General features: G+C 46.4%; 7 protein-coding genes across 7 annotated transcripts; 6 read left to right on the top strand and 1 right to left on the bottom strand.

Annotated features, from left to right (window-relative positions):
* Positions 1 to 622: 622 nt before the first annotated feature.
* Positions 623 to 2,939, top strand: BT62DRAFT_905142 (general substrate transporter; the record flags this gene model as incomplete). The annotated part of the gene is made up of 16 exons (XM_043183598.1): positions 623 to 671; positions 721 to 779; positions 836 to 901; positions 958 to 969; positions 1,025 to 1,129; positions 1,182 to 1,244; positions 1,294 to 1,410; positions 1,464 to 1,500; positions 1,560 to 1,790; positions 1,843 to 1,942; positions 1,993 to 2,007; positions 2,065 to 2,179; positions 2,234 to 2,407; positions 2,459 to 2,538; positions 2,588 to 2,699; positions 2,757 to 2,939. The coding sequence occupies 16 exons, from the start codon at positions 623 to 625 to the stop codon at positions 2,937 to 2,939; spliced, it is 1,518 nt and encodes a 505-aa protein (XP_043036234.1).
* Positions 2,940 to 4,153: 1,214 nt separating this feature from the next.
* BT62DRAFT_371902 (uncharacterized protein) lies at positions 4,154 to 5,175 on the top strand. Its single transcript, XM_043180667.1, has 3 exons — positions 4,154 to 4,547; positions 4,595 to 4,655; positions 4,714 to 5,175. Exons 1-3 carry the CDS (start codon positions 4,520 to 4,522, stop codon positions 5,120 to 5,122), a joined length of 498 nt encoding a protein of 165 aa, XP_043036233.1. The 5' UTR covers positions 4,154 to 4,519; the 3' UTR covers positions 5,123 to 5,175.
* A 1,082-nt stretch (positions 5,176 to 6,257) lies between these two features.
* Positions 6,258 to 9,057, top strand: BT62DRAFT_973413 (uncharacterized protein). Its single transcript, XM_043189113.1, is given in 4 exon segments — positions 6,258 to 7,090; positions 7,143 to 8,037; positions 8,053 to 8,291; positions 8,342 to 9,057. The coding sequence occupies 4 exon segments, from the start codon at positions 6,298 to 6,300 to the stop codon at positions 8,965 to 8,967; spliced, it is 2,553 nt and encodes an 850-aa protein (XP_043036232.1). The 5' UTR covers positions 6,258 to 6,297; the 3' UTR covers positions 8,968 to 9,057.
* Positions 9,058 to 11,263: 2,206 nt separating this feature from the next.
* BT62DRAFT_935763 (alcohol dehydrogenase) lies at positions 11,264 to 12,953 on the top strand. The gene is made up of 10 exons (XM_043187009.1): positions 11,264 to 11,371; positions 11,439 to 11,599; positions 11,649 to 11,671; positions 11,723 to 11,805; positions 11,856 to 11,969; positions 12,028 to 12,074; positions 12,127 to 12,157; positions 12,211 to 12,385; positions 12,430 to 12,553; positions 12,605 to 12,953. The coding sequence occupies exons 1-10, from the start codon at positions 11,290 to 11,292 to the stop codon at positions 12,842 to 12,844; spliced, it is 1,080 nt and encodes a 359-aa protein (XP_043036231.1). The 5' UTR covers positions 11,264 to 11,289; the 3' UTR covers positions 12,845 to 12,953.
* Positions 12,954 to 17,841: 4,888 nt separating this feature from the next.
* BT62DRAFT_1079104 (uncharacterized protein) lies at positions 17,842 to 18,795 on the top strand (the record flags this gene model as incomplete). The annotated part of the gene is made up of 3 exons (XM_043179451.1): positions 17,842 to 18,009; positions 18,059 to 18,092; positions 18,143 to 18,795. The coding sequence occupies 3 exons, from the start codon at positions 17,842 to 17,844 to the stop codon at positions 18,343 to 18,345; spliced, it is 405 nt and encodes a 134-aa protein (XP_043036230.1). The 3' UTR covers positions 18,346 to 18,795.
* On the bottom strand, positions 18,246 to 20,421 carry BT62DRAFT_1079103 (uncharacterized protein). Its single transcript, XM_043179450.1, has 2 exons — positions 19,011 to 20,421; positions 18,246 to 18,946 (listed from the first exon to the last, which is right to left on the bottom strand). The coding sequence occupies exons 1-2, from the start codon at positions 20,364 to 20,366 to the stop codon at positions 18,404 to 18,406; spliced, it is 1,899 nt and encodes a 632-aa protein (XP_043036229.1). The 5' UTR covers positions 20,367 to 20,421; the 3' UTR covers positions 18,246 to 18,403.
* An 87-nt stretch (positions 20,422 to 20,508) lies between these two features.
* Positions 20,509 to 23,195, top strand: BT62DRAFT_1079102 (uncharacterized protein). The gene is made up of 9 exons (XM_043179449.1): positions 20,509 to 20,596; positions 20,659 to 20,673; positions 20,728 to 20,748; positions 20,798 to 20,827; positions 20,886 to 20,921; positions 20,989 to 21,412; positions 21,473 to 21,810; positions 21,860 to 22,731; positions 22,791 to 23,195. The coding sequence occupies exons 1-9, from the start codon at positions 20,532 to 20,534 to the stop codon at positions 23,105 to 23,107; spliced, it is 2,118 nt and encodes a 705-aa protein (XP_043036228.1). The 5' UTR covers positions 20,509 to 20,531; the 3' UTR covers positions 23,108 to 23,195.
* Positions 23,196 to 23,614: the final 419 nt, after the last annotated feature.

The raw sequence follows: 23,614 nt of genomic DNA, 5'->3' as shown, positions 1-23,614 counted from the left end.
AGCTCTCCGGTATCCGACGCGATGGTATCATTACGTCATCGATATTTTCTGTTTCCACTTGGTCCCAATTGGTCTTGTTACCGACTCTGTGTGCTTGGAAATGGTTATCTCTGTTTCGTATATTCCTTCCTAGGAACATTGCTTTCACAGTTGCTGAACCTTATTCTGTTCGCTTTTCAATTAAGTATATCCAATATTAATGATGACCATTGAACGTTGATCTGAAATCGTAGTATTATATTACTATGACTCACAATATGTCTATGGACCTAATCTTTCGTGCTGCGCCTAGAACCGATAGGCATTCTGTACTACGTTCAAATTTCTTTCTTCAGGTTGATGCAACCGTTCGAAATCACCGGTGTACCGATCATCATTTTTACTTCTCAACATTCGACACAACGGTCCGGATCGCTACGACCTGTGATGTTCTTACGATATAATTTTAGAAAAGGACCGGTAAAAGAGCGTTCAGATGACCTTCTGGGCCACTCGTCGCGGCGCCCATAATGATAAAAGATATCCCACGGACCGTAGAACAGTGACCCTGGGGGTAGTGGAGATATAAGCTTTGCTTCTCTTTTTCCCCACATTACCCCACTACCCCACCCCTACAACCAACATGTGGATTTTACCATTGCGTGGGAAACACATGGTGTGGGCCATAACGGGTACGCTGGTACAGGTGTCCAATATCATCTTGCTCACCTGGTACTCTAGCTTGCTGCTGTCAAGGCTTCCTCCTTCTTGGATATGATCAAGGCGTTATGAGCGGAATCGTAAGTAGAGTAACCTTGCAAGCTCTCTAGAGTGACGAGCAGCACCCTTCTTGCAGATCGGTGCGAACAACCAGTTCGGAAAGGATTTCAACCATCCGGGCACAACAGCACAAGGAACTATTGTGAGTCATTGATTCATCACTTCCCCCCGCAATTCTTGGAAACCGCGTGCCTATAGGTGGCAATATATGTGCGTAAATCCCCGTTGCACTAAGCACCTCTCAGCCACTTACCCTGCGTCTTAGGATATTGGCTGCGCCCTCGGGAGCCTTGTGGTCTTTTTCTGGGGCGAATCTGTCGGACGAAAACGAATGATCATGTCAGGTGCTACCATTATGGTTATCGGTACCGTAAGTCGGCCAATCGTTCCTTTCGCATCATCTTCTAAGGTTCCTTTTGTAGGCTATTCTGACGAGTTCGACAACGAGAGCTCAGCTCTATGTTGGACGTATTGTGACCGGCTTTGTACGTATGATGTTCTGTTTAAGATTACGTCGCTGATATCGTGGTACAGGGTAATGGCTTTAATTCTTCTTCAATTCCGGTTTATCAGTCGGAAACTTGTGCTGGACATATTCGAGGAGCTTTGGTCTGCTTAAACTCTACGGTTACGATCATAGGACTGGTCATAGTATGCTTCAGTTCATAGCTGTTCATCAGTTCATCAAACTGACTATCATGTAGGCTTATTGGCTGGACTACGGTATGAGCTTCGTGTTAGGTGAGGTCTGCTCTCATTCACAAGTTCGGCTGCTTTTCCTTACCTACTTCCACCTCAAGGACCAAGCCAATGGCGTCTACCGATTGGTTTCCAAGCCGTCTTCGCGCTATGCCTTCTTCTCCAAAGTGCGGTGCTTCCCGACTCGCCTAGGTGGCTCATTGCCCACGGGCACAAAGAAGAGGCTGCACAAATCATTGCCATGCTCGAAGACCGGGACAGTCCAGACCATCCCGATGTCTTAAGAGCGCAAAGGGAGATCGAGCTGTCTTTAGAGCAGGAGAGTGCTGGAGGTATGTCGATTTTTGAGTCGCCGTGTTTTTTGTTCACTGATACACTGTCCAGGACCGTTCAAATATAGCGAGTTGCTAGAGAATGGTCCCATTGGCAATTTCCGCCGGATATGCCTCTGTATAGGTGTAAATGTCATGCAACAGTTTACAGGGTACGTTCACGAGGTCTATTGATAGTGCAATTCTGACTTCGGGATCCTAGTTCGAATATGATCAAGTTCGTCAAATGTGAATATCAGCTTTGTTCTCTCTCTCTCTAACTATCCAATATTAGCTACCTCGCACCCGTGGTATATGAGAACACGATGGGCCTTTCGCGAAACCTTTCTCTAATATTAGCAGGATGCACTTCGGTTACCTACATGTTCGCTTCATTCATCCCTCTTTGGGTCCGCCATCTCTACTTTCTGCATACTATCTCCCGACTCACTCTCACTGAACAGACGGTCGATCGCTATGGCCGCAGGCCTTTGCTGATGATATCCGCTACCGGTCTCTCAGCATGTTTCATCATAGCCTCTGCCCTTTTGTCGACTGGAAATAAATCTGCGGCCTATGGTGCTACGGCTATGGTGTTCATCTTCCAAATATTCCTCGGAATCGGGTACCTGCCTATCGTAAGCCTATATTCAACCACCAGTTTCTGATCTCACATGCATATTTCACAGCCATGGCTCTATCCAGCGGAGATCAGCACCACTCGTATACGCGCTCGGGGATCTGCAATATCAAGTTTCTTCAATTGGATGTAAGTCTCGTTTCAAGTATTTCTTGAATCTCTCATCGTCATCATTCAGGTGTGTCTTTGCGGTCGTCGAAATGACACCACCTGCCATTCAGAACATCAATTGGCGTGTCTTTATCATCTTCGCGATATTTAACGCTTGCTGGGTCCCCATCGTCTATTTCGTGAGTAAACTCTCCTCGTTGTGGTGGACGAGATTTTTTTATCATCGTGGTACCTAGTTCTTCCCCGAAACGCGTGGCCTGGAGTTGGAAGCTATAGATCACATCTTCGAGAAGGGTGGTATCACCGGAGGAGTTTGGAGTAGTCGTGGGCGCACTGTTGTGGGCAACCCGGTGGCCGAAGCCGTGAAAGCCGAAACCGAAATGGACGTTAAAGAGGATACGGGAAAGGAAGACGTGTAGGAGCTCTGGTGGTTCTAGAATCTTTCTACGGTGTTCATGAGCTCTGCTAGATGATTTCTTTTTTCTCTGTTACGACAACTGTCAACGTCTGCTCTCCACAATTTTTTTTCGTATAATTCTGGCCGCCCCGAACACCTAGGACGAGGAAAAGAACGACGGACGGGTGCTTCGCTGCCTGTAAGCTCGAAAGAAAGTGTCGATTTATGGGGAGATCCGCGGAACGTTCCGAACAATCTTCCACATCATCAGAAAATCCGTTCTGATGATATGTTGTCGAGGACCGCCGGTATTGGGCACTCGCTAATCAAGCCTGCAAAGAAAGATTCCGCCTTGCCCACCGAAAGCGTTTCATCCTAGTATTGTTGTCCCCGAGTCTTTCTGGGTACTGATACGTACGTGTTCCGTACGGTCCCCTTAAATTGGGGGTGAGTACTTTGCCAGCGACCCAAGCTACTTACCCGCTTACATCGATTCTCTAGCTCAGATGGCGGGCGTGATGCCAACATGCCCAATTCCCAGCAATTCCGACATTGCAGGTATCGGCGTTCGTGTTACTACGTACTCCAAGGGTGTCTTCCTTTATTCGTGGCCTTATCAGGCGTCATATACCGCTTTTCGCATTTCTATCTCGCCCTGTGGACTGGAGAAAAGCAGGGTGATTCCGATTCGGTAATTATGGAGAGGATGTTCCAAGTGCATCCTGCGTTCATAGCAGCCGTCAAGTCAGTGGAGACTTCCTTGTTCGTTACCAGCATATCTGTGCTCATTGGTACTAATCATCCCGAAAATTTGGGATAGACGGCGCAACGGGTCATGCAGCAGAATCCTTACGATCCGCAAGTTTTGATGAGAACATTGAGAAGGGCCCAGCGTATAAAGGTCACGTTCAATTTCAAATTTCAATGTATGATCACGTGGTATATGAGTGACTTCAACAAACATCTAGCACGCAGACGGCGATTCTCTTTTGCCATGCCTCAGCAAGATGTATTCACAGCATATTTACGCGTCAAAGACGTGTCGTACTCTCTAGTAGAGGAAATTAAATGTCGAATCTAGATTATTCTGGCCAAATCTGCACCTTTAGTATAGTTATGCATTTCCTATGCTTTTATTTCGTTAACCATCCCCTCAGACTCAACTGTCGACTTATCGAGAATTTCTCCAGCTCTCGGTGCTGCCACCGTCAAATTGTTAGTCGGTCGTGTTCTGATATAAATCAATGAGATTGCGATGCTATTTTGGATGACGAAGGACTGATGATACCTACCGAAATCCATCCAGATGCGGTCATCGTAGACGTAAGTCCTAATGGAACAGATATTGTCGACGCCCAGTGGTTTCTTCCGTCAAGTTACATCTTTCATATCCATACAACTACCGAACGGCTCTCGTCCCATCCAGCATACAGAATTCTGGCCTGTGCATCCACAACGTCTAAATCACGTCGTGCAAAGGCCAAGCGCCAGTGTTTGTGGTTCGCTCGTCTCGAAGATGACCTAAAGGATGAGACTAGTAGGCTTGTGAACCCTGTTGATGATCATTCCTGACGTGTTCTATTCAACGATAGAACAGACAGAATGTTATTAAAGTCATGCCCGGCCGACGGTACATTGTCTGCGATCTTTCTGTGCCTGGCTAACCGTGACGAGCAGCGAAGGGCACAATTTGCAGGTATATTAGCATCTCCAAAAACCTTTCCATGGTAGACCACAGGTTAGAAGCTCTTTCCCCGTTTGACTGGCCTGGCACTAACACCGTCATGACAATCTAGCTGTTCACCGAACAGCCACCAGAAATTTTACATATCTTCCTTTTCTATGCAGCTTTGCGCCGCTCGAGGCGTCAAAGAAGGCGAAGAGACTTTCCAATTACACCAGAATTCTGCTGCCAACCGCGGAGCGCGCGGAAACCTCTTGCCCTACGGCATCAAGTGCACCTGCCGCGCCTGCCTCAACCCTACCAAAAGCGATCCTATCCACGCTGCTGTCTTCAACTGTCCTTGTGTGACCGCTCTGATGCAGAACCCCGATAATACGAGAGCCGGGAGCGCGTCCGGACGCCTGAATCCATCCTGTGGTGCAGACTGTTGCGAGGATCCAAGAGGAAGGGTCACAAGGATCGCAAGAGTACTACAAGACGCTTCACCAGTTGTACAACACGCATATGCACCAGAACGATGAGAGGAAGGCACTGATGTATGGGGAGCAGTTGTGGATGGTTAATCTGGCTGCGGGGGAGAAGCGCTACGAAGCATTCAGGAAGGTGGAGCTTATGAAGAAGTCGCCTCAGTGGATGATGGGGAAGATGATGAAAGGAGTGCCGGTGCTGCGGCCATTCATGTGAAGTATGATCCAACATATAGATGCCAATAGTTCTGATTGGAGAAGTGCAGAGATCGCCACCTTTTTCAAGTTGTCCTTTACGCATGTCCTGTACCATCGATTTTTCCGAAAATTTATTAAACAGGCACAAGCAAGACCAGTTTTTGAAGAGATGGCGAGTCCGTCGAGATGTGAGGCGCCCCATAATGTTGAACCTTCATCAGGAAGGGCCTTCATAGCTAATGACTTCGAAGATTCACGTCGTGACAGAGATACCCCCTCGTCATTCAATGCCATGATTTTTGACGCTGTGAAATGAGCCTCTTGCAGCATACTTTGTTTAATATAAGAAGAAAATGTTAGCCAAAATGAAATTGTACTGGCTTCGTCCGTTACAATCGGGCCCTTCCTGGACAGCAAATTTTTCGAACGCCAAAACGGTGGCATATTGGTTCGACAGGGACAGAAGTACAATAAGTTTTCCCAAAAAAAAATAATAACGGCCACGCAGTTGCAAATTATTTGTCAAGGAAGAACAAGGAAATAATTATTGAGAGCCTCGCAGGCTAATTCAGGGGCATTGTTCGTTGATGGCAAGAGAGCCGGTGGTTTTGCTACATAGATGACTCGACGCCGAAGTCATTTCGGAGCCGTTTGCTCTGACTCTATCGGTGTTCAAAATAGCAGTTAATTTGTACATAGTATCAGCGACTTGGCGCGAGATAAGCCGAGTAGTCGGCAATTAAGTTGGTAGCAGATTAATACCATTCTAACAGATTGCCATGATTTATTATATGGAGGAAAAGGGATGGTAATAATGCTTCTGAGACATCATAAAACTATCACTGTACACTTATAGTACTATATAAAGTGAGTTGGTATGGTGTTTAATGTCAGGACCCCCTGTCTGATTTTAGCCGCGCCCCTTGTGACAAATTGAAATACGATTGACGTCACATGACCGCGTGTTTCCGAAAGTTTACCTTGTCACTACCACCATTGTTCTACGCAACCGACCTTAAAATCACACAAAAATGGCTGCCGCTGTATTCTTCCTTAATCCCCTACTCACTTTCTACCCAACTCGGTTTTATCATCGTGGTATTATAGCTTTGGGTCCGAAAAATGATTCGAATTCTTCGCCTCGGAATGATGGCCCTGGTTTCCCCTCCACCCAAGAGAGGAAGACTCCGCCGCCAAAAGAGTCTGTAGCTGAACAGATACGCTCCTCCGTGCAGAGCACTCCGCTCAGCAATCACGCCCCAACTGTGAATCCCACAGCGAATCCGGATCATCTTGTGGCAGATTTCGACCGGTACATCCTAGAAGACCTCAGAATCCGCGTTTTCATATCCGCCGACCATTATTTCTCCAATATTCTACATCTTCCTGACGACTGGCGGATGAATGACGAGATAAAATCCAAAATCGAGGCCGTCAAAAATGACGTCGTATTCGAGAATCATGTAAAAACCTACGTTGCATTATGCAACCAGAGCAGTCCCGGGGAGAAGACCTTCTACCATCCCCACAGCCTGATGTGTAACAGTGCATTCGACGTTCTCGGTGCCACTGAAGACTCTAGACTCGGCATCTATCGACAAGACGCGAAGTCGGTTGACGGCGGTTTAGAAAAGAACATCCCCGATACCTTGGGCGTTCTCCGCGCGATGTTCAACAGTTCCGGAAATGTGGTTGACAACATGGAGGACAAAGGCCCAGAAGACAACTTTTCGTGGGCGCAAACAATGCATTGGCAGGAATTCAAGCCTAATGAATACTACCTCGACGAGGGGACGAAAGCTACCTATAGATTTATAACACCTGGTAAGCACTATTCACTTGCTACTGTGTTCTTCTCACTGATACCTATATTCAGAGGACGAGGATCCTAAGGGAGAGGTGAGAGGCAAAACCACCGTGAGCCGAGACCCTGGCGGCATCCTCCCTCCTGTCAAGTCGCGCACGGGCTCCACCTCGAAGAAGCGTCGTTCGGAAGATGAGACTCCTCATGTCGACTCCAAGTATCGGCGCTCTGGGACGGCGCCAGATGTTTCGCAGGCCAGGAGAGGAACGGACGAGTCGGTGGCACTTAGTTCTGTCAAAGAGGGAATCGCGGCCAAAGATATTGCAGAACGGGAGGAGGAAGAAACCCAGGCCCGCCGAGCCGCTCACCTTCAGTGTGGTCGTTACGCCCTCGAGATGCTGTCTAGCGCCGGTTTTCGGACGCACTGTATTGGCGCTCTCGTTACGGTAGGACGCATACAACCCCTCTACTACGATCACTCGGTTATCATTGTATGCAAACCGATTGACATGTTTAAATCGCGTGGCAAGCGGCCGAAGATTACGGAAGAGGACGTGACGAACGAGTTCGCCGCAATGCTTGTGGGATTGGGTGGACTCACTCTGAAGCAGCGGGGCATCCAAGAGGAATTCTGCGATGACAGGGCGCTCATCGAGAATCACAAGGCGTACATGCGCAGGTGTAGCAACCCCAAGGACAAAAAGAAGTTCGACAAGACGGCGATGTTTGTTGGGGTGAAGCTCAAGCTGAAGTCGGGTGAAGATGAGGAGAACGTTGAAGTCATCCTTGGCCGAATTCTTTCACGCCAGCCTGGGATCGTCGGTCGGAATACTTGCGTTGTCGAGGCGACATCGGAGCACGATGAGTGGAAGGATAAAGAACTGGTTGTCAAGATCAGTTGGCCTGCTACCAGTCGAAAATCGGAGGCAGAGTTTGTCATTAAAGCCAGAGAGAAAGCGCGATCCATGTAGCAAGGGAAAAGGCCAGACTGGGCCTTAGACCATTTGCCCGACATTCTCCTTTCTCAAGACTTTGATCATAGCGCGGATTCTACTCAGGCGAATCTCGTGGCTTTCTTTGCAAAAGCTATGTTCGCAGAGGAGGAAAAATTTGAGTATGAAAAACGCGTCTGTCGAATTACGGTCCAGGAGAGGCTGTATCCTCTGGAAGAACTGCGGACGGTTCAAGAGTATGCTCAGGTCTTTTTTGATATTTTGCAGAGTGTGTACTTTTTTTTTGTGTGTTCCCGGTGTTTCTGATGGTTGGCATAGTTCACAAATGGCTGTATGATCACCCAGGAATCCTCCACCGTGATATCAGTCCCAGGAATATCATGTGGCGCCGCACCGTCGACGGTCATTTACGTGGAGTCCTCAACGACTTTGACTTGTCCGCCTACCGACATGAGACTGGCCCTTCATCGCGTCAGCGCACCGGTACTCTACCCTACATGGCGTTCGAACTCCTCATCAACGACGAAAATGGGCATCCACCGAAGCATCTCTATCGACACGATGTAGAGTCCATCTTCTACGTCATTCTCCTTCTCTGTTGTCGTTATAAGGTCGTGGCTATACAAGACCCTGATGGACGTCCGATCCTGGAACGCACACAAGTCCATTCCCCATTCGACAGCTGGTATAAACTCGGCCGTGATGGTCTGAAGGACACAAAAATTGCTTTCTTCACGGGACATAACTCATTCTCTCCTGTGGTAAGCAGTGGCTTCACGGACTTTCAGCCCTGGATAAATCGCATTCGCCAGCATTTCCTGTTGGGGTTCCATGCTCAGGACCATCATAACCTGTACAAGGACGTTGGAGCCACGGGGTCCTTTGATGACGAAACTCTGCAGGCCTGTGTTTCTTACTCAGCCATCGTCGAGACCTGTAGTTAATTCACTGGTTCGGCTCTCATAGTACATAATGACCAGCTCAAAGAGGGTGCCTAATACTAGATCGTAGTCCTCACACTTTCTTGTAGCCTGTATCTTTTCGTAGTCAAATAAATGTACTCTCTTCCGACTTCGATCACTGGCAAGCTAGCTGAGTTTCATTAGACAATCAGACGGTCTAAAGAAGTGTTCCCTCCATGTACTACTATGAATTATTTTTCTCATAATTGAACTCGATAAACATCCTGAACCAACCAGCGCCTTTCGGGCACGGCACGCTTCTAGAAGCTGTTCAAGCAACGGAATCACCATCGTCCGTTCTAAGTTTTTATCACCCTGTCCTTAACGTGACCGCCCAAAGTTCAAGATATTACCACCATCATTCAAAATACATGCGTGTACGGTAATCTTTGATTTGGACGATATGTAACAGTACCATCAACTGGTCCAGGTGTTTGTGGTTCAATGCCTCAAGATAGCATTCATATCGAAAATGGCGATAATGTCGGCTGAGAAGATCACAAAGGTCGCGACGTTGTGTTGGGATGCCGATCCGAGGACACGGAAGCCGTATATGGAATTGGCATTGGGAAGACAGACCCTGAACAGTCTGACTATTCTTCAGCCGTGTCCTTGAACTCATGTAGCGAAGCCTTCCTCTCTGCCATTTCCTTCTCCCGTTGTTCCTCCGCCTCCCGGCAGGCTTGTTCCACCTGGCGTACGATTTCTTCTTGGGTCCGGAAGTCTTCGTTGGTTACTGCTGGCGGTCCTCTGTGGACCTCACTTGCCTTGTTCCATGACGACCGATCTGTCTGGAGGTGCGATGACGGAAGCGTCTTCACGGTCAACTGGAGGAGTATATCAAGTGGTCCATATCTTTCTGGTGACATGTATCTCCCATCCGGCGATCGTTTACGAACTTCCTGAGATCATGCCTTGTCCCAGCCGGCCAGCTTGTTGACAAAATTGTCATGCTAAACCGGCGTCAGGTTGACGGGAAAATGCTTTGGGAATGACCTGATGATCGAGAGTTACTTCGAGGACTCGGCGATGCCATTGAAGGTGAGTTTGAGGACTTATAGTGAGACCGGAACCGAATTTTCAAACAGAGCACAAATGCATGTATGGGGAAAATGTTTCTGCCCACGGAGATATCAATCCGGGAAGCGTGTTCCTCAGCGAGGGCTCGTCCGCCGATAAGTAGGGTTTTATATTCAATCTTGACCTGCAAACCCCCGTTCCGGTATGACAAACTTCGACCGTGCACGAATTACACTTATCATAGATTGAAGATCAAGAACTTTCTACCATTTCTTTTGCTTGACAGTCTAAATAAAGGGGAACCTACACTATCCGCTGTCCATCACCATCTGGAATCATTTCTTCTGGTGATTCCCTATGCCCTCTATCGCTACACCCTCCTTCGTCAACCCGACAACACCAGTATCTACAAGGAATACCAATCCTTTTTCCAGTAAGCAGCTTTTACCAGCCTTATGACACATCGATGTTCACTGACAGTAGCCGGTCCCCAACAGCTTTACGAGGCCCTACCTTCTCGCTTGATGGCCTTCGCCAACCTATGCGTTTGTTTGATAGAAGCTCAGGTACGCCGAAAACCATATGTGCCGGAGGCCAAAGAAATTCGTTTGGCATATGGGGCTATCAAGACATATTTCAGGATACTATCGCAGCCTCCGCCGACATTCATTATGTATAGGGCAGTCAAGGGTACTGTATACGGCGTGGATAGCGCTATATTGAGCCTACTGGAGCTTGTCGGATAGGCATCCGGTTGCATCTGTCTGATATTCGATAGGTATGAAAGTTGGCAGTGTACCTGCCTGAATTACTCAAATCATTGGCAAGCATCGTCGTTGTCCAATTACCCTAATCCTTCGCTGTAATCGGCCAGAGGCTCTAGCATGACTGGTTCGACTGGATATTGTCACAACAAACGCACTTACAACGCCTAATTCAGCGCCGTAGCGGATCTAATCGAGCAAGGGCGTTCAACTAACGAGTGAATCTAAACAAAGCTTGAACAAAGCACCTACAAAAATCCAAGTTTTTTCGTATCGGTCTGCTGTCGCCTCGGAATTGTACAAAAAAGGCTTTCTCCCCCCTTCTCTAGACATTTCTCTACACTACCTCCAAACCATTATTCTGGCTGTTAATCCACTGATTCACCGAGGGTCGGTACAAAGATGAATCGGTCCCAGACATGACGTAGTTTTTGTGAGCATCTGATCCCTGGCTGGTGCGTCGACCGAGTTGCATTAATCATCCAGTGCTTATGGAAGGCATTTGTAAGGAGATGCTCTAATGACTTCCCAACCAGGTCTCACCAGTACTACCATGTCACCAATCCCCAATGGCACTCTTCTCTTTAATGAAATTCCCGAAGGTACGGCGTTACGCTCAAAGCTCCTCTGTCGGCTCTGAATATCAGTCTCATCGACCGCGTATTTTAGGTTACCCAGAACCAGGGAAAACAACTGTTTACGACACGACGCAGACAATCGATCTCGGAAATATTCCTTTGAATGGGGGAATTTTGATCAAGACCCTCGTGCTATCGGTCGATCCGTATCTGCGAGGTAAGATGCGTGATCCTGCTATAAAGTCGTATTCCGTAAGTGTTCTCCTGGCGTATAACGAACGGATTCACTAAATCCACACAGGCGCCATTCCTAATAGGCCAGCCGTGAGTACATGCATTCAAGCCTTCTCTGTCTACCTGAAGCTATACATGCAGACTGACAAACCATGGAGTGGGCTTGGTATTGCGCTCTGAGAATCCGGATATCAAAGTTGGAGAACATATTACTGGAGTCATCAGTGAGCTAACTTATGTATTCCATTTTTCGTGTTCCGATCCTGGAGACCAGGTTTCCAGCAATACAGTGTCATCACCGCCTTGAAGCTTTCCACAGTTAGTGTCATAGCCAAGACGGAAGAATCTATCCCATGGTCAGCGTATATCGGAGTGCTTGGCATGCCAGGTGAGAATAGTGTTATGTGTTTCGAACTTCTCGGATGAAAGATCCTGTTCAACTCCAGGTAGGACAGCCTTTTACGCGTGGAGAGAATACTCCAAAGCAAAGAAGGTAAAAATACCAACCCTTCAGTTTCGTGCCTTGGCTAATTTCGAACAATTAGGGCGAAGTCGCATTCGTTAGTGCCGGAGCGGGTACGCTATCATCTTGTTGTTGCTACCCTCATTTTGACGCATTCATGTTGTAGGTGCCGTCGGAAGTATGGTCGTTCAACTCGCAAAGCTCGACGGGCTGAAAGTCATCGCTTCTGCTGGTTCTGACGAAAAAGTCAAATTCATGGAACAACTCGGTGCTGATGTCGCCTTTAACTACAAGAAAGTTGATACTGTGTCTGTCCTGAAAAAGGAGGGCCCAATTGACATGTAAGTTGAACTACGCCTCTTGTACCTATCTTATTGTCTGGCAGATATTGGGACAATGTCGGTGGCGCGACTCTTGATGCTGCGTTTGGCTCCGCTAACGTGCACGCTCGATTCGTGGAATGTGGTATGATAACCACGTACAATTCCAAAGAGGGATATCCGTTCAAGGCTTGTTGATTTCTCCGTTCCCGTCCCTTCCTCTTTGACGATGACTTGTAGAACATATTCGAGATTGTCTCTAAGCGTATCACCATCAACGGTTTCATTGTATGGGACTGGACTGATAAGTGGGAAGACGAGTTCTACCGTGTAGTTCCGAAGAAGATTGCGTCAGGGGAGTTCAAGTATTCCGAAGATATCACCAACGGGCTTGAGCATGCTGGGGAGGCCATCAGACGCATCCAGACAGGACAGAATATCGCTAAAAGTGTCGTGCTGGTTGCTGAAGATAAGCAATAAGTAAACAGACTTACTATTATTAGTATGATTTGCGATGTCAACTACTATACTGTACGTACTTTCGTCTCTCAAAATAAAGGATGTAACGCGTAACGGAGGTTGGAGAGCGTTACTAACCTAATTTCGATGGGCCTGACGGCCGGCACCACATAGTCTCATTCCTTTGTTGGAAATCTGCGAGAGAATTCGAGCATTCCGGCATTCCGGCATGCTGAGTAAGAAATCGATTCAATAGAAATTAATAGAATAAGTGTAGTTTAGTATAAATATATGAAGTCAATGGGCAAACACTTCAGGAGTTTGTAAATTGTAACCCAAAGACTAAAGGTCTACAAGCATTGTACTTTGGATATAGTCCAATCTCAACACTCTTATTCCAGAAACATAATGCATAACAGTGGTACCAACACACAATAGTATGTACAGTATCATCTCTTTCATTGCAATGGATATATGCTCACTATCCTCTTCTCTCAAACTTGACTTCAACAATCAACTATTATGAAGACCATTTGAAGTACCATAAACAAGTGTACAGGGATTCCTTGCACCCAGGCTGGTCATTCATTGTCACACTTGATCCCCAACCACCTGCATCCAGTGATCCTTCTCATCCTCTCCCTGAATTTGCAACTGAAGGTGGCTCCCACAAATTAACCTTATGTAGTCTTGCCATATCAATATAGAAAAGAGTACTCCCAAATCTGGATCACAGATGTTTCATTCAACAAGTTTGAATCTCAATCTCAATGTCTGGGCCAGGTCATTTTAAAGATATTTCAGCCCTCCTTGATGCCTCTTCCTGATATTGATGACAATTATTGATTATTCAAGTATGTCAGACTGAGAGTAATGTCTTTCACTGGGAATAATACATATAGAGACCTCTGGCTATTACAGAGAATGACCATACTATAATATTAACAGAATATATATGGTTGCTTCTTCCTTTTTGTATCTCAGGAAAAAAGCATCTCACTATATCAATGATTTCATTGATGAAGACTTGGTGGATAAGTGGAAATGACAAATTCTACTATTTTGTTCCAAAGAAGTTTTGGCAGTTGTTTGGTCTGGATGTCAATCATTTTCTCTAGATACAGACATCTACATGACTTCATGCTTCCACTTTCTTGAGATGAGAATAGCTGCTTATTCTCACAGTCTACCTCTGGTGATCTCTGGTTTCCTCTGCTGATTTGTCTGGTTCCAGACTCACTGCTTTATCTGCTTAGTGACATGAAGACACTCTGTGTACTAAAGTAACTGTTGATCTGTCCCCTACTGGCTTACAGAGCTATCTCAAATCAGATACTGAAAGTGTTCCAGAATTGATGGTCTGAGACTTGGGCTTGAATTCCACTGGCAAGCCACAAGCTGCCTTTCTCTTGACCCACTGCTTCATATTTAAATCCCCTTCCTGTGCCTCAGCTCTACTTATCTGAAACTGATGACAGTTGTTCTTTATCAATATTATCATCAACACAGTTCATGAGCAGTTTCTTCCAAAGGAGGAATGGCACTCCAATCTTATGGCATGCTCTTTAGTGCACAAACCATGGATTCCTCATATCCAATATCATCTCTTTAGTCAGCTCATCATCAGAGTCTTGCAATCAGCCTTTGTTCACATGTCTTATCTCAGATCTGGCTTCAACTTGTGCTACTGTATGTCTGTGAGGTGTCAATCTTTGAGGGCATAGTGCTCCACCTCACAATGATTCAGCCAAGGAAGAACTGACTGACTTGTATATAAAGTGCTCCCTTCATTTGCCATGTTTCCCATTTGGCCACTAGGCTCATCTTCATATGGTTTGAGGGGAAAAAATGAGACACTGTGCTTGAGTCCTTTGTCAATAGTGAAATCTACCCAAGTGTTAAGCCTAAGTTTCACATGACTATCAACACGTGATAAACAGTTTGGTACCTCGCACTTCAGGTATGTCCAACTGAGTTCACTGAAGTTAATAGTGGAAGTGAATCAAGGCTCAAGTAGTAAGAGCTCGAGAGTAGTTTGGTGAAGATAAACTTTAGTTTGAGACTGGGGTATTACAGCGAGAATTGTGCTACTTAAATACTATTCCGTGGTCTCGCTATAAATAAATGTTCACAAAAGATATTGTCTGTCGTAGAGCTGTTACCCCTGCTGTTGCCAGGCTTTCCACAAAAGCTGTTGTCTTGCTGTTGTGCTGTAGTCGTTGCACTGCCGTCTGAAGATGAAAGGGTATTGTCTCTCCCTTCACAGCACACAGCAGTCGGATAGGAGGGTGACTGACTTGGGTGCTGAGGTAAGCATTCCCATAGTCCTAGGCGCTGGCCTAAGCACCCTGACTAAGCAAGATAGGGGTCATTTCTGAGGAAAAAGAAAAGAAAATAGGAAGAAAATAGAAAAAATCATAACACCAAGACTGAGAAAGATTATGTGGACAGGCTTGAAACATGAGTTTCTTGGATGAGTGAAAGAGCAGATGACTAGAAAACTGAAGCAGATAGAGAGTCTATTGAAATATGCATCCATTATTATATAGTTGAATAATACAACAATATCTATTCCTCTTTATAGTAATTACACTATAGTCCTATGCACCCCAACAAGAGATGTTCAAAGCTATCTGGATCATACAAGTGAGATAGCCATTATACCACAAGTATCTTTTCACATAATATACTACAACTTTTATACAACATTTCAGTGCCAGAAGAAAAAAAAATCCATTGAATATGAACAGATAGAAACTTCAGGAGGCATGACACTTGTGAAGACATTCCACTGTGTAATAGAGAAAATTTACAGGCTGCACAATAATAGAACAGGTATAATACCATCTTATTAATGGGTAACCCAACAGTTGAAATCACCATCCAAAGCACACTTCCACAAACTGGCCAGATTTCCCACTGCAGACCACAATCTCAATCAATGGATTCTTGTCTGTCACTGGCTTCAACTTTTAAGCAGTCTATTTCTTCATCTCATCCATCATATTCTTTCTTATCTGTAGAATCAAGAACCTCTTGAGATTCCTGTAGTTCTCTTGACTCAGAGTTTCAATGATGGACTTCCAATCAAGGTTATCAAAATTGGTGACAAACAATATTCAGGCTGCCAAGAGTATTTTGTTGATGGAGGAAGAAGTGACTGTTTGAAGCATTTCAAGGGTATATTCAGTGCAGGCAGCTACAGTATTAAAGTCATTGTGTATATGAACAAATTAGAATATGATAGATTCAAGGTTTGTGCTGTACTCAAGGTTTGCATTGCAAGAGAGTGAGGCTGCCTCTAGTTGATGGAAAAGATGAATATCAGTGCAATTTAATCAAGATCATTATAATACATACCACTGTGCATTATACTGAGAGGAGTCAAAGAGATACTCAAATGCTTCAACAATGGACCAGCAATTGAAATGATTTGTAGAATGAAACTGTCTTCATAGCCAACAGTAAACAGCAAAGATGGTAAAAAAGCAGAGAGTTCATTGAGATAGAATGGAGTCATTTCTTCTGGAGATGAGCTTTTCTCACACAGGTTATAGTCCAAACATGCAGACTCTAAGAGTTTACATGATGACAGAATGCAGATTACATGGTCCAGAGTAGGGAAAACACATGATTTGAGAGCTAAGTGTGTGATACTGGTGAGACTGGATAGAAAAAGAAGAAAAGCCTCCAAGTTCTCCTCTGAAATGAGAGGGAATGATGCATTGTTTATATTTAGCTTCTTGAGGTTGAGGAATATGGAAGACATGGCTGTTGAAGGAGTCTCAAGGAGAGAAAGATTTGCTAAATTGCAGGCCAAGATGAACATGTTAGAGCCATTGTCATTGTTCAGTTCTTCAAGTTCCTTAAGAATTAAGGTATGGATGAAGTTGAGGAAAGAGCAGTATGAACTAGCAATAAGGTGCCTGAAGGTTGCATGATTAACAAAGGAAACAGTTATGGTTTGGAAAAGATAGTATCAGCTGCATGGCAGCCATGTCCTAGAAACTAAGAAACAAGATAATAAAGCTGACCAGCATTCATCTGTGAGCTCTGCAAGGTCACCAGGGTAAGGAAAATAATAAACATTGTCAATAATCTTCTCTATGATCTCTGCAGGGAAATCACCTTGGGACATGAGTAGTGACATGAAGGATGATGGTGGCTCAAGAAGCTGAGCTAGCATGATCAAACATGTCATGAAGTATTACCTAAGGAAGCCTGCCTTAGGTCATGGCTGTCAGCATATAGACATGGCTTGTAGACTACAAACTTGTCAGTGCTGCATTCCCAGATTTGACTCACAGATGCTTGGCAAATGATATCTCAAAAGTGCATAAACATAGATACTCCTTTCCACTATTTGTTGCCTTTCAGTGTTTATCAGACTTTACCTAATTTCTGGGCAGTCTGTCCACCAGAGTCAAAGACCTGACAATTGAACAGTGTGTGGTCAATCTCTTGTCTGACTCAGATGACAGTGCGATGCACTGGAACTTCGAAGCTTGTGTCAGAGGAGTTTACCAATGATCCTGAGCATGCTGGGGAGGCCATCAGATGTATCCAGACGGAGCAAAACATTGCTAAAAGTGTCATCCTAGTTGCTAAAAAAAATACATGTATAGAGTTACAGGGCCTAATGCCAAGTGTACCTTTCTCTCGATGATGACTCCCTTGTTGATCTTGTTGACGAGTTAATGACGCAGCCCTTTTGCGGGTGCGCGCTGGTATTCTTGGGGACAGGAGGTAAATACATGATGGGGATGTAGTACTGTCGAGGATATCTGTCACGTCGAATTTTGGATACCCTCGAAGAAGGATTTACTCTGGGACTTAAAAATACATGAAAACACTGTGTGAGAGTAGTAAAATCAAAGAACAACTTACTCGAGGCAAAGCATAAGAAAGGATAAACGAGCAATCTCATGAAGAGTAGTCGTATGCTCCCTCCAGCGAGTCTTGGCTCATAGGAGGAAAGACTAGTTCATGTCTACGCTACCATTAGAGTAAAAGAGAACATGCCGGTGAAGGAGCGAGCAGAGAGAAAACGGAGAGGCGCAGAAAAGCGCAAAAGGGTGATCCAAAAGGCACAGCCACCCCGAAAAGTTGAACTTAACCTTAACTCAGAACCGTCACTGAGAGATCCAGTCGCCGCTGGCACGCACTTATCAAAGGTTCATTATGGTGTCCGTGTTGACCTCTGAACACATTTCATCCCTCTCCGGATCCTTCTAGGTGCTCATGCGTAGTCTCAAACTGGTAATACTAAGTACGTTGCCAGTTTCCCAGTTCATTTCCCCACTTACACACATTTCTTAGCTCGGTTGACGGGCACGCTGCCAATATGCCCAATTTCCAGTAATTCCATGGATTGGCATACGTGTTGCTACGTATGTCTCCAGGCGCCGGTTCTTGCCTTATTCGTGGTATTATTGGGCCTCGTCTACTGCTCTGCACACTTCTCTTCTGCCCTGAGAACTGGAGAAAACAAGGGCGATTCCTACCCTTCACGCTTTCTATAGATAATATTCTTACTATCATTCTTATAGAACTACTGTCAGAGTTTCTTTTGGCGATGCATCAGATGCCAATATGGATGAACGTACTCCAACGTTCAACGGGGACACCTTCATTCCGCATGGCTTTGACTGCGACATGTAATGCCATAGCTGATTCCTGGAAATCAGCATTTGCAATGCCACGTCGCAGTAAATAGCCATAGAATTCTCGAGCGAGGACTGGTCCATCTACATCTGCCATTGTCCACAGGGTTGCAATGACACAGCGATAGCCGATAGTCTGGATCACAGCAGCAAGGCTTATCATCTCATCTGGAGCTAGTTCAGATTCGCCCGTGCCACTATGGCAGGCAGCCAGAAACGCCAGCTCCCCGGATGAGGCAGTGGCACCTGCCATAATCTCTTTCACAGACAGACTTCCGCCGTGCAAGGCAAAGTACGACTCTAAAGGTTTTTCTGTGTTCAAAAAGCCGTGGCATGCAAAATGTAACCAGCCTTCAGTTGATGCGCCTGTTGTAAACACGTCGGGTTTAGATTCTTGGCCGTCTAACAGGTTTGCTGCATCAGCAAATATATTTCGAAGTTCCTCAAACTCCAATTTGACCTGCATCACAAAGCATGTCAAAAAAACCCTCTCAGCCGGATAACATGGTTGAACTGATGTTTACCTGGGGCAAGGTATTGGACTGACCGAGGGCAAGTAGCTTCACGCCTTTCACAGGGAGGTCTTTGACATCTTTCGTAGACAGGTCGGGCGCGCGAGCTCTAATCAGAGCGGACAAAGTCGGTGTATAGGAAGAGACGAAGATGTCTATCAAATTTCTCTCTCCTTCGATATACGGCCCTGCGGAATGAATAGGCAATGACAAAAGTGCACCCGTTGGACACCACCATATACGAGACTGTTCCGCGATTCCTGTTGCAAGTAAATGCTCAACGACGGGTTGGCAGACGTCCTCCCACAGGACACGAAGAATCTGGAGTAGCGCGCTGGAGGGTCCATCCTCGTCATCAGTCCACGGTCTGCTCCCCCGCGCGCTCTCTTTCACACCTTCCAGTGTCTCAACGATACTGGAGAGTGTCTGCGGCAGGTCCGGTGAAAGGGGAACTAAGCTAGGTGCACCCTCACTGCACAAGATAATCGCGTCAGAGCGATGACTGTCAATATTAATGAAGACAACAGGTCCGCCACTCGCAGCCGTCTGGAGAGTGCTAAACGGCTTGGTGTGGAGAAAGTCCTGAAATCCGTCAAGCTGTCTGATCTTCTTCAGCATGTCAGCCCATTGTTCCAATTTGAGACGACGATACTCGCGTCTAGTCTCCGCGTCAAGAATATCGTTGCTTGGGGCAATGGAAAGAAGCATCAGCTGTACACAGACTTCCCGGAAAGCATCTATCAATTCCTCAGATATCGCAGGGAGCTCTCCTAAAGGATACGTGGTATCTCGCATCTTGGCCCATATTTGGCCCCGGCCCTGCTCGAGGATCTCGATCGCGGTATCCAGTGCTCCATGCTGTATAGCCCATGATGCTGCACGAGACGGTAGTTGACGGACATCCGGCCGTGAAAGGAAACGATGCTGGGACTCGCTCGTGAAGCGAACATTAAGCGCTCGCTCAACGAGCGTCAGGGCAAGTTTGTATGCCCGTATAACGAGAGATGTGTTATGTATGCGAGCCATATCGGCCAATGCGAGTGCTACCTCAAACCTCTCTTCAGCACTCGCGTTGGGATAGGCAGATAGCTTGTCGGCAATGGGAATGCTTGGGTCAGAAATGACGACACAGTGGTGAAACCAGAGTAAGTAAGGATGATCGATGGCTATCGCGAGCGCTTCAGCCTCCTCCGCAAGACTGACTGCTTCTTCGAGATCCTCTGTCCGGCCATCCTGCTCGAAACGAGTTTTGAGAGCGATAGAGAGGTTGTGAATATGCTTAATGCGGTCAGAATGGTCGCCCGGACAAAGCTTCAGGGTTTCTCGGCCTTGAAAGACTGTATTGGCTGTGGGATTCCTTTGCGACATAACGAGACGTAAGTAGTCGCACTAGAAGGACCGGTTCTTCCCCAGTTCTTTATCGTCATTACATTAACGACATCGATAAGATCATATGACGCTGGTGATGGAATCCTACTCGCAAGCCAAGCCTCTGATCTCCTACAATCATCCTTTGATTCCATAATCTCGAAAATGCTCTTGTGGTGGATCGACGTCGCCGTGAGCACTGCCAAAGAAGTGCTCTGGTATCTTCAAATGTAAGTTGTCTTGCCAATTTCGATGATACCAGCACTGTTTATTTGAGCAATTCTGCACACAGTTGTCCTCCTCCGAAGTTAATTTATAACTAATCGCTCAGTATCTCTCTTTGACCTAAGTTTCAATTTAGGCCTCTGGATCATCCCCAGGTGTAAGCATCAGTCCATCATCGGCATCGTACTTTCATGATCTTTATGTAGCTCTCCGCCATCTGAGGCGCCTCAAGAGAAGTATAACCTTAATTTTCCTGTATCTGTTGAAATCGCGACATTGACACGCTACTTACAGGCCTCCGCCTCCTCCCACAGAGATTGTCATCCCGAGGTTTGTCAATAGCCTCCAAGTATTTGATTATCTCCATTAAGTCGTCATTACATTACATTGTTAACAGCCCAGCACCGTCGTTATTTGCACTCATCATCGGCATTGACGAGTATAAAGACCCAGGGGTCCCTAATTTATCGGGGGCTGTTGCCGACGCGAATCATGTAGAGAAGTTCTTGGTTGACGTTGTCCGCGTCAAGCCTGAAAACATCAAGCACTTGCGCAATGAGGAGGCCACACGACACGTCATTATTGAAGAGATCTTTCGCATGGAAAGTGATGCTCGAATCAAGAAGAATGATCCCATCCTCATCTTCTTCGCTGGCCATGGTGCTTTTGGCAAGGTAGAAAGCTCGAGCGAGAAAATCTCAATGCTCGTCCCTTATGACTTTAAACCCGTTTGCACAAAGGAAGAGGAGGGGCAGGGTGTGTTGGATATCACGTTAGAAAGACTCCTTGCGAACCTGGCAGACATGAAGGGCGACAACATCGTGGGTCTTATTGCTCCTGTTCTGTGATATTTCCCTCTCATCCATTATCTTCTTGCTTAGACCGTGACTTTTGACTGCTGTCATTCTGGTTCGGGTACTCGAACTGACGAATATGATCCTACTTACGCGGTGCGCAGCGTTGACCTTCCTCCAGACTATATGATCCCCGACTACATCCTATCCAATGCGCGCGCCACAAAGGTTCCTGACAAATTCGCCATGGCGGGTCTTGCCTCCCACGTCTTGCTTTCGGCCTGTAAAGAGCAGGAATTTGCGCAAGAGAGAGACGGACGTGGAGTGTTCACGAAGGCGTTGCTCGGCCAACTGGAAAACTTGGGGAGCGTCGACAAAATTACCTACCAGACCCTTATTGCTCGTCTGCCTGATCTCGGAGTCGCGTGGGTGTCCTTAGTTTTAGTCCTGCCATTGACTCACACAATGCCGTAGACAACACCCTCAGTGTGAAGGCATTAACCAGTCACGAATATTGTTCGATGCAAAGGCTCAAAAACCCGAACGCGTGCTGTATTCACTTCGAAAGCTGTCGGGAGACTCGGAAGTGTATGTTCTGGATGCCGGAGAGGCCATTGGAATAAAGGAAGGCTCCCAGTTCACGGTCTTCAAGGACCTGAATGTGGATTCTACACCTGTCGGTGCTCTCGTTGCACACGAGACGTCGCCTTTCACCACTGTCATGCGGCGTACGCCAGATAGTCCTTCGTTTGAGCTTGACAAACAGGGCTTTGCGCTGCAGACCCTGGTGGGGAATGGCGAGGATTTACGTTTATCCATCGAATTGAACTCGAGGCTTCTCGATGTATTCCAGAGTGTCAAGGACGAGATGGGGAGAACAGACGCTGCTAAGAGAGGAATCATTCTCGTCGAGGAAGATGAAAATCCAGATCTGATTGTGGCAGTCGAACACAACGAGGTGGTGTTCAATATCACTGACCCTACTTGCAAGAAGTATGGTTTGGAGCGCATGCCGTTCGAAGTTCCCATTGACATCTCCATCATTTACCCCATCCTTCGGGGCGCCGCGGACTTCTACTGGCTTCTCCATCATACGAGCAAGACCAATGAAGGCCTCCTGGCGAAGAACGTCAAGCTGGAATGTTTCTGTCTCCAGAAGACCGGAAAGTGGGACAAGAAATTGAAGCCCCTTCTGGCGCCGAAAGGAGACAATTTGATTCAAGACAACGGAGTAATGAACATTTTTGTTGACGACAAGAGCATCTACGGCTTCAAGATCACAAATGAATGGAAGGTCCCGCTTTATGCTGCCTTGTTCTATCTTGACTCAAGTGATCTGAGCATCAGTGTGTTTTTTTTTTTGTCCGTAGGGTGTATGACGAACTTGAACACTTTTCTGTCGCAGCCCCGTATTACTTACCTCCAACTGCGAAGGCGAATTTGGTGGACGAATCACTTCCGGCGAATGACTTCCTGACGATCGGTTACGGGTCGGGTGGCGGGAGGCCGAGAGAATATTACTTGAGACCAAGTCAGGACGTCGACATTGGGTTTTTAAAGCTACTGGTTTCGACGAAATACGTTGATTATTCAAATTTGAAACAGTCATCCCCGTTTCCTCAAGGCCATCGTGCAGATGTGGTGTATCAGTCGGAAAGACGGCCAGCGTTATGGGACACGATACTGATCACAGTCGTTCAGCGAAAGCGAAAGAGTGCATAGCCGCGGAAATTAGATGTCGTATTGGGATCCTACGAGCATAGTTGTACGAATAGCAAATGTTGAACTATCGAAGCAGCATGCTTTCAGTCTCCAGTTTGAAACAGTGTCAAAGTTGCCGGGAACCAATGTTTGCCCATTTTCGATAGGCCAACAACGGTATGCCTTGATAAGGGTAACTCTGTCACAACCCAGGGCTGACCTTTTCGACCAATTATTTAGACTTCAAATGATTGTTTGACAGATGCTGAGCAGTGTATGATACTGAGATAACGTCGGTGGCGCGACCCTTGACGCTGCCTTTATATCTGCCGCGCACCCGACTCCTGGCATGCGGTATGATAACGATGGATAGCTCCAAAGAAGAATATCCGGTCTCGGCTCCTCGTTCCCGTGTATTCGTCCCCCCCCCAACTGACGCTGCTTTATAGAATATCTTCAGGAGCCGCTAAACGCCTCACCATTAACAATTTTATTGACGGGGACTTCACGGATAAGACGAATTCTACC

The sequence above is a fragment of the Guyanagaster necrorhizus genome (assembly GCF_019112545.1).
Source record: "Guyanagaster necrorhizus MCA 3950 unplaced genomic scaffold BT62scaffold_27, whole genome shotgun sequence".
NCBI lineage: Eukaryota > Fungi > Basidiomycota > Agaricomycetes > Agaricales > Physalacriaceae > Guyanagaster > Guyanagaster necrorhizus.
This window is presented reverse-complemented; position numbering and strand designations above follow the sequence as displayed.